This window comes from Megachile rotundata, chromosome 3, assembly GCF_050947335.1.
Source record: "Megachile rotundata isolate GNS110a chromosome 3, iyMegRotu1, whole genome shotgun sequence".
NCBI classification, from domain to species: Eukaryota; Metazoa; Arthropoda; class Insecta; order Hymenoptera; family Megachilidae; genus Megachile; species Megachile rotundata.
Genome location: NC_134985.1, coordinates 17,379,202 through 17,394,556, shown reverse-complemented (window position 1 = coordinate 17,394,556; position 15,355 = coordinate 17,379,202). Strand labels below are relative to the sequence as shown.

The window sequence follows — 15,355 nt, the reverse complement described above, 5'->3', positions numbered from 1 at the left end:
GAACTGTATCAGACTTTATGAGTCAAAATGCACCTGTTTGCTGTAACTAATAATAATTTTGTAATAAATGTATTAATAAAGAATTTGTACAGTCATTTTAGTCAAATAAGTATTTTATAAATTTAGGTTATGTTTGCGTTATCGAACGTCATCAAACTTTACGTGTTTTAAAATGTGCACCTCTTTGCAGTAACTAATTCTAAGTAATTTTGTAATAAATGTATTAATAAAGAATTTGTACAGTCATTTTATTCAAATATGTGTAATTTTGTATTGCATTTATTTTATCGAACTTCATCAAACTTTACGTGTTTCAAAATCACCTCTTTGCAGTAACTAATAATAATTTTGTAATAAGTACATTGATAAATAATTTGTACAGTCATTTTATTTAAATTACAAGCTTCGAATACAACAACTGTAATTTTGCATTGAATTTATTTTATCGAACTGCATCAAACTTGCATGTTTCAAAATCACCTCTTTGCAGTAACTAATAATAATTTTGTAATAAATACATTGATAAATAATTTGAGTAGTCATTTTATTTAAATTACGAGCTTCGAATACAACAACTGTAATTTTGCATTGAATTTATTTTATCGAACTGCATCAAACTTTACGTGTTTCAAAATCACCTCTTTGCAGTAACTAATAATAATTTTGTAATAAATACATTGATAAATAATTTGTGCAGTTATTTTATTTAAATTACAAGCTTCGAATACAACAACTGTAATTTTGCATTGCATTTATTTTATCAAACTGCATCAGACTTTGCATGTTTCAAAATAACCTATTTCCTAACTAATAATAATTTTGTAGTAAATACATTAATAATTTATACAATTTTATTTTATAGATTACAAGCTTCGACAACATTTTATCAGACTTTAAAATGTACACGTGTTAGCCTAACACCAAGTTTACAAAAATAAATGAAAAGTAATTTTCAGCAAACATAAACTTCGGTATAGACTTAACATTAACTCGGTTATTTTTACCTGTTATCAAAACACGTGAGATTTATTGGTTGCAATCTAATATAAGAAACAGTTTGAACGACCCCTCTTTAACTCACGACAACCAAGATGGCGAATAGAATTCACCTCGGTACCAGCGTGCAATCACCATCGAGTATAAAGCTGCGTAGCCTTATCTGCACCTCCTAAATTACAGTGTATCAAGTAATGACTCTAAAAGCCATTACTCGCGTATAAAAGTCCACGGAAAGCTGAAACTTACCGCATGCTTCGCCACACGTTAGCGTATTTCTGTCGACTAACCGTTCCTTCGTATCTTCGCGGTATTAATCGTATATAACAGTTTTATACGTCGTGTACTGCCTTTCAGTTTCGAGCAGTAAATATTGTACATAAATATTGTACATAAATAATGTATATAAATAATGTATCAAAATAATGTATATTAATAATGCATATAAATATTGTCTATAAATAATGTATATAAATAATCTATATAAATAATGCATATAAATAATGTATATAAATAATGTATATAAATAATGTATATAAATAATGTATATAAATAATGTATATAAATAATCTATATAAATAATGCATATAAATAATGTATATAAATAATGTATACAAATAATGTATACAAATAATGTATATTAATAATGCATATAAATAATGCATATAAATAATGTATATAAATAATCTATATAAATAATGCATATAAATAATGTATATAAATAATGTATACAAATAATGTATATTAATAATACATATAAATAATGCATATAAATAATGTAAATAAATAATGTATAAAAATAATGTATACAAATAATGTATACAAGTAATGTATATAAATAATGTATATTAATAATGCATATAAATATTGTCTATAAATAATGTATATAAATAATCTATATAAATAATTCATATAAATAATGTATATAAATAATGTATATAAATAATGCATATAAATAATGTACATAAATAATGTTCATAAATAATGTATATAAATAATGCATATAAATAATGTATATTAATAATGTATATAAGCAATGTATATAGGTAAAAAGACTGTATACATAGCAGCCATATATTTTCATTAACAGTATCCACTAATTTTACCAACAATAAAGTCCTTTCAGCATAACAAACTCTCCAAAGTTACCTTTCAAAATATGTTGATTCAACCGGTGAAAAACTCGGCTGAATAGCCTTTTTAAAAAATCCAGAAATATTTGTTGAACGCGGGAAACGTTAGGACTTGAGAACCGTAGAAAACGAGGTTGCTTTAGTCGCGAGCGAAGATTCGCAGTTTCCTCGGGGTGCATTCACCCCCGGATAATTTCAATGGAATATAACCGCTGAATCGCGGAGGAAAACTTGCCGGTTACAGCTCGCCTTTTGATTCCTCGATTCGCAGCAATTTCTTCGAACAGACTCGGCCACTCGACGCGTTCTTACGGGTATCTTAATTGCGTCTATTGGACCGCGTTCAATGAGAGATGGATTCTTAAAGAAACGTGCCGCTTTCATGCGATTGTAATTCCATATGGAAAGTCGTTTCACGCTCGAGCGAGTAGTTTTTCGTCGAATTTTTTTTTCTCCTTCCTCGGGATTTTTTATCCGCGTCTTCGGGGATACGTTCATCGATCACCCCTCGCCACCATACCGTGACCCCGCTACGAAATTAAATTATCGCGGCAACGTTACCATTTCAACGCCGCTCTTTAATAAATGACGCTGGGATACCAGTTAATTAAATTACACGGCGAACGTGTTTGACATTCGGACGAACTTTTCACCCTGTCGACGAAATAACGCTGGACTTTTTTTCAACCCCCCTGTCTGTCAGCGAAAACCGACTAACGCTGATATATTGGTCGCTCGATGTGTTTTGGGCTACGGTGTTGTGTTTAGCGTCCGTTTGTTGTACGGGTGTTGCGTAATTTGTTCTCAATTAGAGAGTTCGGTTAATTGTTTAAAGTACCGTTCTGGTTTTTCCTGCTATTTTTATTTGCGCGTTTGTTAAAAATATTGGACGGCACTTTGCGCGTTATCGATCGGAATGGATTTTTGATGGTAATGGTTCGCTGATAATTAATCGACGCGTTAAATCGGAAGGCAATTTCGTGTAACCTGCTTGCGATAATGAAGTGACTTTTGTAACACGAAACTGTCGCGAAATTTTTAATTAATAGTGGCTGGTAAATTCAGTGATATAGAATTTGAAGTGCTTTAATTGTTAATTATAATCGAATTGTCCAATTCAGAATTAAAGTTTCAATTTAAGCTTTAATTAAAGATTCGATGATTTATCGTGAATATTTGATCAATGTTTCATTAGCAATTAATATTTGATTACCAATCAATGTTTCATTAGCAATTGATATTTAATTATCAATTAAATGAAAGGAAATTTTGATGAAGGTTTCTAAAACGGTATAAAATTCAATCTGTTAAATTAATTGTGCAATTTTATTAAATTATCGCACTGTTCATGGTTATTTAGTATCAATTTAAATTTGAATATTTAACTAAATATCTTTAGTACTAGTTATTTTGCATATACAGCTATTATGATCGGTTGTTTTATGGAAATTTCAATTTGAACCCTTTACGCCCCTCATTGAAAAAAATGCAAGAGAAGAATTTGTTTAAATTTTTTGAAATTTCATGACAAATTGATGGAATTAAAAAAAATATTTTAAAATAGCTTAGAACTTTATGAATAAAACAAAAAAGGATTTGGGTAAATCGGTTGAGCGGTTTCCGAGAAAAAAATTCGTAAGTTAAAACAATTTTTTTGCAAAAATGGGTAAAAATTGCGAACTTCCAAAGCTTGTTATTTTTTAACAAATTCGAAATTGAGGGAATTAAAAAAATATTTTAAAATAGCTCAGAACTTTATGAATAAAACAAAAAAGGATTTGGGTAAATCGGTTGAGTGGTTTCCGAGAAAAAAATTCGTAAGTTAAAACAATTTTTTTGCAAAAATGTGCAAAAATTGCAAACTTTGATAGCTTGTTATTTTTTAACAAATTCGAAATTGAGGGAACTAAAAAAATATTTTAAAATAGCTCAGAACTTTATGAATAAAACAAAACAGAATTTGGGTAAATCGGTTGAGTAGTTTTCGAGAAAAAAATTCGTAAGTTAAAACAATTTTTTTGCAAAAATGGGTAAAAATTGCAAACTTTGAAAGCTTGTTATTTTTTAACAAATAAAAAATTGGGAAAATGATAAGTTAAACCCCCCCTAATTTCACGTGGAGTATAACATATGATGATTGGAGCAAAATAGCGACATCCAAAAGCGATGGATTTGACGTGACTTAACTGTAATAGCAATGTTAATTTATATAATTCAGCATCGAAAGTTAAAATATTCCCATACTAGTAATTTTACATAATTAGCAAACATTGGAATTCGCATAATTATCATAAAATTAGCAAGAGCAATTTCTACCATTAGCATAACTGAAAAAAGGACAATTAATGGTAACTGAGATAGCAATGTTAATTACGATTGTAATGGTAATATATTTATATAATTCAAATGGTTTGATTGATATTGGCACCGTCGACCCCCATAACGCCGGCGGCGAACCGAATGCGGTCACGAACGACCCCGTGGCGCTCATGTTAATAAGCCATTAATTGTTAATGATTCATTTATGAAATCGTAAGAGCCGACTAAATTACACAGTCTGACATTCGATCGTTAATAAACGAGCCTGTTGTTCGTTTTAACGAAACGTTAATTGAAATGAACTCTAATTGAAATGACGGTAAGCGATTGATTTATTTCAAAGGAAATTAGAGCTTCCGTTAAATGTAAACGTTTCGCAAATGAAATTATCCCGGGTTGAATACGCGTCGCATAATTCAAACTGGATTACTGTCCATATTTGCAAGATTAAAGTTAGAGCGTAACAATCTCGAAGGAGCATACTTCTGTTATCCCGTTCGTGTATTCGTAAATCCTTATTCTTGTTTAAACACTTTCCATCAAACTGTAAGCAAGATAAATTATCAGCCAGTTTCACCAGACTCCGGGAGAATAACGTTAGCTGTGAAACCGAGACCAAAGCGGAAACAGAATCGGATCGAGCAAACGCCAATAATTAATGAGCGACTTCGTGTTAAATCCAATACGCTGTAATCATAGCTATTCGATTTCGCAGCAATCGAACACCGAATTCGCGGTTTTCTTTCTAGCACGGAAATAGGGCCACTTGATTCTTTCGTTTAGGGATGGTTGGGTTGTTTAGTGGATGTAGCAAGTTTTTAAATTGGACAAGTTTTTCGAGTAGGGAAGGTTTTAAGTAGGGAAGGCTTCAAGTAGGGAAGGCTTTAAGTAGGCAAGTTTTCAGGTAGGGAAGGTTTCAGGTAGGCAAGTTTTCAATTAGGGAAGGTTTCAAGTAGGGAAGGGTTCAAGTAGGCAAGTTTTCAGGTAGGGAAGGTTTCAGGTAGGGAAGGTTTCAAGTATTTAAGTTGTCAATTATTCAAGTTTTTCAGTACTTAACTTCTTTAGTACTTAAGTTCTCAGTTTTCAAGATTTTAAGTCCTCTAACCATTCAAATTCCCAAATTTTCAAATTTTCGAGTTTCCGAGTTCCAAAATTCATATTTTCCAATTTTCTGAATTTCTAAATTTTCAAATTCTAAAATTTTCAGTTTCTGAATTTCCAAATTATCAAATTTTCAATTACCAAATCTCTGAGTTCCTAAATTCCCAAATTTTCTAGTTCCCAAGTTCCCTAGTTCCCAAATTCTCTAGTTCCCAAATTCCCTAGTTTCCAAATTGCCTAGTTCCCAAATTGCCTCGTTCCCAAATTCCCTAGTTCCCAAATTCCCAAATTCCCTAGTTTCCAAATTGCCTAGTTCCCAAATTGCCTAGTTCCCAAGTTACCTAGTTCCCAAATTCCCTAGTTCCCAAATTCCCTAGTTCCCAAATTCCATAGTTCCCAAATTCCATAGTTCCCAAATTCCCAAATTCCCAAATTCCCAAATTCCCAAATTTCCCAAATTCCAAATTTCCCAAATTCCAAATTCCCCAATTTCCAAATTCCCCAAATTCCAAAATCCCCAAATTCCCAAATTCCCAAATTCCCAAATTCCCAAATTTCGAAATTCCCTAGTTCCCAAATTACCTAGTTCCCAAATTCCCAAATTCCCAAATTCCCAAATTCCCAAATTCCCAAATTCCCAAATTCCCAAATTTCCCAAATTTCCCAAATTCCAAATTTCCCAAATTCCAAATTCCCCAATTTCCAAATTCCCCAAATTCCAAAATCCCCAAATTCCAAATTCCCCAAATTCCCAAATTCCCAAATTCCCAAATTCCCAAATTCCCAAATTCCCTAGTTCCCAAATTGCCTAGTTCCCAAATTCCCAAATTCCCAAATTCCCAAATTCCCAAATCCCCAGATTTCTGAATCCCCAAATCCCCACATACCTAAATCTCCAAAATCCCAACTTCTAAATTTAAAAATCCCTAAATCTCCAAATTACTCAACTCCCAATCCCCAAATCCCCTAGTACCGAAATCTACTAATCTCCAGCTCACCCAATCCCCCAATTCCCAATTTACCAACCTTCCACCTCCCCAAATCCTCCAAAATTGAAACCCACAAATTCCACAATCGCCATCTTCCTAAAACCTCCACCTCTGAAATTCCCCTCCCAATCCCCATTTTCCCTATAACTTTCTCTTCACTAGACTCCTTCCCAAATAAACAACCTCGACAAAATAATCGCTCATAATTACCGCTCTCCTAATTCATATTTATCGACAATCGAGTATAAATGAACCGATCGAATTTAATTGCCCGTGTCATATACTTAATCACTTAGATAATTACCACCTTCGTCGCAAGATCGATCCCGTTTCAATGTCGATACAAAAACGAGTGAGAGCACAAAGCATCGATTTATGTATCGAATTATTCGCAGCGAGCGACGATAGATGGATAGGTAAAGCCATCGGTGCATACCCGTATGATTCGCAAGGACAAGGCACAGCGAGAAGGTAAATCAGCGCTTTGACGGCAGGCAATTTAATCGGTGGGAACTCGGGGGATGAAAATTAATACTTCAGGATTCATTAATCGCGACGGTTTCCGCGCGGCGCGGTCGCATGAATACTAAAAACGGCGGCCGTCGCTGTGACTCGTTAATACGTAAAATCCGGTTTATCGAGTGTTGCGTGCGCACGTAGAAAGACGTTATCACTCGTAAACAAAGAGAGCAGACCGCTCGGCAGGGTAATTATTTCTAATCTGACCGGCGGCGGGCTTTTTCCCCATTTATATGCGAAACCGCACGACAACTATTTCTCGTCGTCGCGACGCGTCGTAACGCGCGGAAACCGGAGGGAAAAAAAATCCCGGGGAGAAAAACGGGGAAAAGTGACGGTTCGATTTACGGCGGCACGCGAGAAAGCTGATGAATTCTAATCGCGGCCGGCTAATGCATATTCCAGGAAGAATAAATTTTCAGATAACAACGTGCAATTAAATCAACGGGCTCGCATGTTCTGCTACTTTTTCGTACGTGGCACACACTCAGCTCCGCTGTAATTAATATTTACACGAAACACTTCCTTCGGAGGAGGTGTGTTTATCCAGACCGATCCCCGTGCAATTAATTCTCCGCCCCGATCGTTCGATAATTCTCCGCTGATCGAATGCACGCTCCATATTCATCCTTCAAACCACCGATGTCTTTGCCAGTCGGAAAGCAATCTTCCTCGAATCACGATTTATTATCGCGGATTCTCGTTTCTGACGTCGCCAAGGAATTCACTTTTATTTCGTGGATAAAATTGCTTCGAAATGTCGTTGCAAAATAAATTTTTTTAACCCTTCTGGATTCTGAGCTTAACTCTTTTTGGTCACGAATTTATTACTGGTATCATGCATGGTTTTTTTCAATTCAATTATAATTCTTCAGTTGTAATCTGTTCTATGGTTGTCACAATATGTGGATTTACGAGCAATAAAATTGATCAAATTACATAAAGAATTTATATATGTTTATGAGGACATATATGTCATATATGTATATGAGGACGCCGTGATTGAAAGACCTTAATATGTTTTGTTCCGTGTGTGATACATTATTAATCCTTTGTCATATATTGACAAGTTTGACACGTGATACTTGCTCTTCGATTATAAATAACCTTACTCGAATTTTTAACCCTTTGCGCTCGAGAGTTTCAAACTTTTGAATTTCCCAATTTTATTGGTTTCATGTTCATGAACTTTCAGATTTTCAAGTTTCTGAATCTCCAAGCTTTTAAATCCCCAAATGTCCACAACCCCAAGTTTCCACATTCACAAATCTCCACATCCGCCGAGTTTGCACATCCTTAAGACTCCACATCCCCAAATTTCCACATTCCCAACTCTCCACATTTCCAAATCTCCATATCCCCAAATCTCCACATCTCCAAATCTCCACATCCCCAATTCTTCACATCTCCAAATTTCCACATCCCCAAATCTCCACATCCCCAAATCTCCACATCCCCAAATCTCCACATCCCCAAATCTCCACATCTCCAAATCTCAACATTCCCAAATCTCCACATCCCCAAATTTCCACATTCCCAACTCTCCACATTTCCAAATCTCCATATCCTCAAATCTCCACATTCCCAAATCTCCACATTTCCAAATCTCCATATCCCCAAATCTCCACATTCCCAATTTTTCACATCTCCAAATTTCCACATCCCCAAATCTCCATATCCCCAAATCTCCACATTCCCAACTCTCCACATTTCCAAATCTCCATATCCCCAAATCTCCACATTCCCAAATCTCCACATCTCCAAATCTCCACATTCCCAATTCTCCACATCCCCAAATCTCCACATCCCCAAATCTCCACATTCCCAAATCTCCACATCCCCAAATCTCCACATCCCCAAATCTCCACATTCCCAAATCTCCACATCCCCAAATCTCCACATCCCCAAATCTCCACATTCCCAAATCTCCATTGCCTCTTAGGCGCCATTCGATTTAATACAATAATTTAAAAGAAGCATTATTTAATTAATTCTATAATAGTGCTTATGTGATGTATAAACATAGTGAAATAGACAATAGTGGAAATTATTAGTAGAGAAATAATAACTTCAAAAGAAGTCATTTAACATTTTAATTAATATTTTAAAGTTGCTGTTTGGAAACAGTAAAATTATCTTCGAGTGCAAAGGGTTAATACACCTCAATTTTAAAGTTTAAGTTCGATAATTTATACTACCATGTGTGTTATAATGTAGTTGTTAGTAGTTGTTATTTATTGCAGCTGTGATTAGTTCATTCTGACGCACCTGATTCAGCTATTAAATCAACAATAAGCTATATAATTATAAATGAATGAGTATTAAGTAAATCGTTGTTCCACTGTCCATATGTAATTTGATGTTTCATTGAAAATCATCAAGAGTGTATCAAAAGCTAGCAGCAGAGTTACAGCCGTACAATTGCAAAACCATACAACTGCACTTCAACTAGAATTAACCTTACTCGAATTATTAATACACGCCCTTTAATACGCATTTGAAGTCCTGACAAATCAATAATATAATTACAAATAAGTAATAAGTAAATAGCACCTTGATTATCCATAAACTAAGAAATGAAGTCCATAATTTTAAGTTTCACAGAATGTCCCCAAGAGTGAAAAGCTGAAGGGTTAAAATCGCAAAGAACCATCAAGAAAAAGGCAACCTCTAACACGATTACCAAAAGTTGTTTGATGTCATGATGTAAAAAGAGTGTAACACGTAGGGCAAGGGTTGTGCGCGTTGCAACGCATGAATACGAGATGTGTCGATTCTGTCTCCGTCTGCCACCCTTTAGTTTCACCCTGGCGTTCAGATATTAATGCGTAGGGTCCGGTGTTGAGCAGCGGTTGCAGTGCAACGGCGGTTTATACGAATATTCCATCCCACGGGACATATCCGGTGGGCCGCGGTTGTAACTTGAAGCCTTGGCGAACGAGGAACACAGGGCCGTCGGTCGGCGGCCCCGCGGGCTCTCCGATATTAATACATTCCATTACCGCAGACAATGACCGGCTGAATAGGCCTCCGACTCTTGATGAGCTCCGGGTCGCCCCCGCATTGCATCCAACGGCCTCCTCCGTCGCTCGTCCACGTCACCGTCTAATTTAATACGACGCGAACGAAGGTGCTTAGAATCGCTGATGCGCTCGTTCGCTAACTGGACCAAACGTGCGATGTACTTAGAAGCTGAGATAATGAGGTAATATAGCGAGGAAAAATGGGACAGGGAGATTTTTAGGGATTTTTTGGAAATGTTGAAATTTGGGGAGAGAGTTGAAGAGAGTTGAGGAATTTTGGGGGATGGGGGATTGTGGGAGGTTTGAAATTGGGGGTGGTGATGGAATTGAAGGATGGAGATGGGAAGTTGGAAAATTTGGAATTTGGAAATTTGAGAAGTTGGAACATTTGGAATTTGGAAATTTGAGAAGTTGGAACATTTGGAATTTGGAAATTTGAGAAGTTGGAAATTTGAGAGATTGGAAATTTGAGAATTTGGGAATTCGAGAGTTTGGAAATTCGAGAAGTTGGAAATTTGAGAAGTTGGAAAATTTGGAATTTGGAAATTTGAGAAGTTGGAAATTTGAGAGTTTGAAAATTTAAGAGTTTGGAAATTTGAGAATTTGAGAATTTGAGAGTTTGGAAATTTGAGAAGTTGGAAATTTGAGAAGTTGGAAATTCGAGAAGTTGGAAATTTGAGAAGTTGGAAAATTTGGAATTTGGAAATTTGAGAAGTTGGAAATTTGAGAGTTTGGAAATTTAAGAGTTTGGAAATTTGAGAATTTGGCAATTTGAGAGTTTGGAAATTTGAGAGTTTGGAAATTTGAGAAGTTGGAAATTTGAGAGTTTGGAAATTTGAGAGATTGTAAATTTGAGAATTTGGCAATTTGAGAGTTTGGAAATTTGAGAAGTTGGAAATTTGAGAGTTTGGGAATTTGAGAGTTTGGAAATTTGAGAGATTGGAAATTTGAGAATTTGGGAATTTGAGAGTTTGGAAATTTGAGAAGTTGGAAATTTGAGAGTTTGGAAATTTGACAGTTTGGAAATTTGAGAGATTGGAAATTTGAGAATTTGGGAATTTGAGAGTTTGGAAATTTGAGAAGTTGGAAAATTTGGAATTTGGGAATTTGGAAATTTTGAAAATGAGAAAATTGTAAAATAGAAAAATTGAAAAATTGAAAAATTGAAAAATTGAAAAATTGAAAAATCGAAAAATAGAAAAATAGAAAAATAGAAAAATTGATGAATAAGAGAATTTGAGAATTAAGAGAACACCCGCCTGTTTATTTAAAGCATTTTTTGCATCTGTTTTAAAAGCAATGCAACAAACGGAGAGTTCCAATTAAAGTATGAAATAATGATGCTCTGAATAATTATAATTATAATGGACTATACCACAGACAGTCGTTTTCACAGTGATAATTAACCCTTGGCCGGCAGAGCTTGGGTTAATTGTGACCTAGTACTTATGGAACTTACAGTAGTATTTAGAGTATGGCTACATGAATTTTTCAACGAAAGAGCTTCATACGTTAGTAATTAATATTTAAAATGAAACTGTAATCCTTGGCAAATAATACATTATATTAAACTTGTATCTTCAAACACACATTACAAGATTATATTTAAAGGAAAAATCTGAAATTTGAAAAATTAAGATACAATAACACATAAAATTAAATTTCAAGATCTCACAATTCATAGTTAAATTATAAAATTATAAAATGAAGATGCAATATTCAAAATTGCAATGAAGATGCAATATTCAAGAACAAAATTGCTCTTCTAAATTATGTAGATACAATATTATACAAATCTGTGATTACATGGAATTAAATTTATAATACAATTTAATGAATGTCATTATCAAATAAACCTCTTCCCTATATTTTGTATTCCCCATTTTCTTCCGGACAAGATTTCTCCTAATTACACAATAACACGTCTGGCAAACTTCTGTGCAACAGAAAATCACCGTGATCTCCCTAGCAACCGAAATGGCGCCCGGAGCGCAACAACCTTGGCGAAAACCCTCGATCAACCCTCTCTGTTCGCTCGCCATTACGCTAGCAAAGCTCGTCGGAAACTCCTCTCTGCGCGAAATCCATCGTTATAACACGTCGTATTCGTGGCTATACAGGGTGGTCAACACGAAAAATAAATAGAAAATACACAACTAAATTTTTCCAAAGGTTGCTTTTCCAGAAAATCGACTTCGATGAATCAACATATTTATACAAGAATTTTCTTACTGGAAGAAAGGTGACAATGTTAATAGTTTCCTTGTCAAATAATCAATAAATTGCTAAGAATTAACATATATAATTATTAATACTAAGAAGATTATTATTTCTTGATGTTTCGTGTGTATGTACATATATGTTGTAAAGTAAGTTCACAGTTATTCTAAAGAATAATACTATATTTTTTTAAAAACCATAAATAAAGCTTAATAAATATTATTGACAGTGTTCTATAGTAACATTTAAAATTACACTCACATACCAAAATTGCATTCCACTATTAAATCAAAAAGCAACTTGAAATCATCCCTCTTGCATTTAACAACCCCTCGCACTAACCTTCAAATTATCTCCAAACGAATGAAGATACGAAAAAAATTAATTCCACATTTTTTCCTAAGTTTTTGACGCGGAATCAGCTGAGTAAGGTTTCGCCACCCTGTACACAGAGGCTGGCGTGTTAGGTCGTCGTAAAGACACACACGATGCTAGGTCCCGGGGGTTAGCCCGGAGGCCGAGTGGTTTAGCGTGGGTCAGAGTGCCGCGGTTCGATATATCGTTCGATTGCGATTCGATGGCGCATAGCCAGCGCAACAGAAGGCAACCGATAGATACGAATGACGAATGGTATCGAGGGCAGACTATCGAAATGAAAAAGCGTCGCTTACCGTGCTAGCTGTGGACCGACGTTTCCTGTGTCGAAGGTAGAACTGGCCGTGATATCCGCGTCCGGGATCGCGCCGGATTCCATGCCGAGCGGCGCGATGCATTGGGCTGCAACAAACGAAAAAACTCAAAAGGTTAAACAGACAGATTTACATAAAGGTCTGGGCTAAAGGCATAAGCTAACACTGAATCACAGGATCACAACACTTGAGGATATTCTCTCGGTTTCATTTTTTTATCAGTTAACACTAGAAAGACTGAAACTTTGATTCATTTTGACTGCTTTGGGGCAATATAGGTAAAACACATATATATATACCGGAAATGAAGGAGGGGGGAGGTAACTACAATTATTAATAAACGCATTTATATGTTGTACAAAAAGTCACAAAATTCTAAGAAGCTGTGTCATTCTATACACAATTGTTTTTCTAATTGAAATTGAAAAGCAGTCAAAATGACTGCCTTAGGCAATCTAGTGTTAACTTATATCATCGTTTATTAGAACTTCCTTTGGTCTACTGTTTTTTTAAATAATTAATTTAGATGAGTTTACTGATCCGATCATATGTGATCCGACATGTGATCCGATCACCATGGATGTCATATGCTACCTCTGGACGGACCTGATGTCTTTCCTCACCTATCTCGGTTTTCAGGTATTTTTTAAAAGAAGTATATACGTAAGAAATAACCAAAAGCATGATATAAATAACGCTACAGTACGAAAAACTCCTGAGTAAATAAAAAATGTATAGTCCAATGTGTCCAATACCCAACGTGTTCAATATCTAACGTGTCTTATCAGAATAGGAAAGGTATCGATACCATTTCGAGCAGATCATAAACGGCTAAATAACCCGCTAAGAGATGGATGCAGCGGATAGAGCCGGTTTACGTTCTTGTATATGACCGGCTCGGAGTCGGGTAGCAAGAGTTAGGATGACGTCGAGGACTACCTCAATGTTTTCGTATCTCGGGTACCGATCAAATTGTTTCATGGGGGAACACGGCAGCGTTACGGGGACGCAGTGTATCCTGCTACCAGGAATGGCCTATCTTGATACAATATTGTCCTCTGACGACAACTCTCCGCGTTATTTACGGTTTTGTTCGCGTCACGCGTCGTTGCGCGGTCCTCGAAGCCTCGAGCGTGCTAGAGAAACGCGAGATTCGCGTTCACGGTGACACCGCCGCCATGCTGCTTTTTAATATATCGATGGCTCGGCTGGAATTACGATTCGAACGGTGCCGAGCTGTATATCGAACTCGCTCTCTGTACATCACCGGCTATCACAGATTTTATCGATAGGGAGAATGTTCGTGTCTGGCGATGAAAGCTGCGCTACTTACGATTTACGATCATCTTTTCATTTCGGAACGTAAGTACTGAGTAGTATTTTATAACGACCGGTTTCATGGCGTTGGCTCGGTTTTAATGGAAAGTTCGTAGAATTATTAGTAAGCTATTGTTAATTAGATGGACATTTATCGGTTATTAATTAGATGGCCTTTATTGTTAGATCATTACGTTATTGTTAGATCATTACGTTATTGTTAGATTAATAGTAGGTTATTGTTAAGCAAATTTTGGAACGCAGGTTTCATGTGAATAGGTATTATAATATAGCAATTATTGCATGCTGATAGAGTACGGTTAGTTTGATCTGTATTGCAAGAGTCAGCCATTTTGTACCACCATTATTTTCATGTAAATTCTATCTTCAGATGAGTAGAGAATAAGGGTCATTTTGTTTTACTTCTACGTCATCAAATTGCGTATAATTTCCTATATGAATATCTGAGGTGGTGATTGCTACAGGAGTCAGCCATCTTGTACCGCTAAGACAAAATGGCTGACTGTTACAGTAATCAACTTCTAACATATGTACATATCCTACCTATTTATTTTGTACCACTATTATTTTCATGTAAATTCTATGTTCAAATGAGTAGAGAATAAGGGTTATTTTGTTTTACTTCTATGTCATCAAATTGCGTATAATTTCCTATATGAATATCTGAGGTGGGGATTGTTACAGGAGTCAGCCATCTTGTACCGCTAAGACAAAATGGCTGACTGTTACAGTAATCAACTTCTAACATATGTACATATTTTACTTATTTACTCCGTAATAGTTTGAAGGTTAAATATTAATGAAAATAATTATCCAAACCTTTCCTTAATGTTCCAAATACAAAATGGCTGATCTCTACACCCCATAAAGTGAATGTATTAAAATTTCTACTATTCTACGAATAACCTAAAAAAACACTGTCAAACTAACTCTGTTAATAACAGTAAACTAGTAAACTAACTCTGTTAATAACAGTATAACAGCATGACCATAAACACGAAATAAAAGAGAATCTAAAATTTTGAACC

At 35.2% G+C, this 15,355-nt stretch overlaps 1 protein-coding gene across 4 annotated transcripts in view; it reads right to left on the bottom strand.

The window, feature by feature from the left end:
• Positions 1-15,355, bottom strand: part of LOC100882367 (discoidin domain-containing receptor 2) — a 275,352-nt gene that overhangs the window by 127,343 nt on the left and 132,654 nt on the right. For all 4 annotated transcript variants that reach the window (XM_076530135.1, XM_076530133.1, XM_076530136.1 and 1 more), the window contains exon 4: positions 12,972-13,077. In XM_076530135.1, coding sequence (XP_076386250.1) covers positions 12,972-13,077 — 106 coding nt within the window. The remainder of the gene's footprint in view (positions 1-12,971; positions 13,078-15,355) is intronic.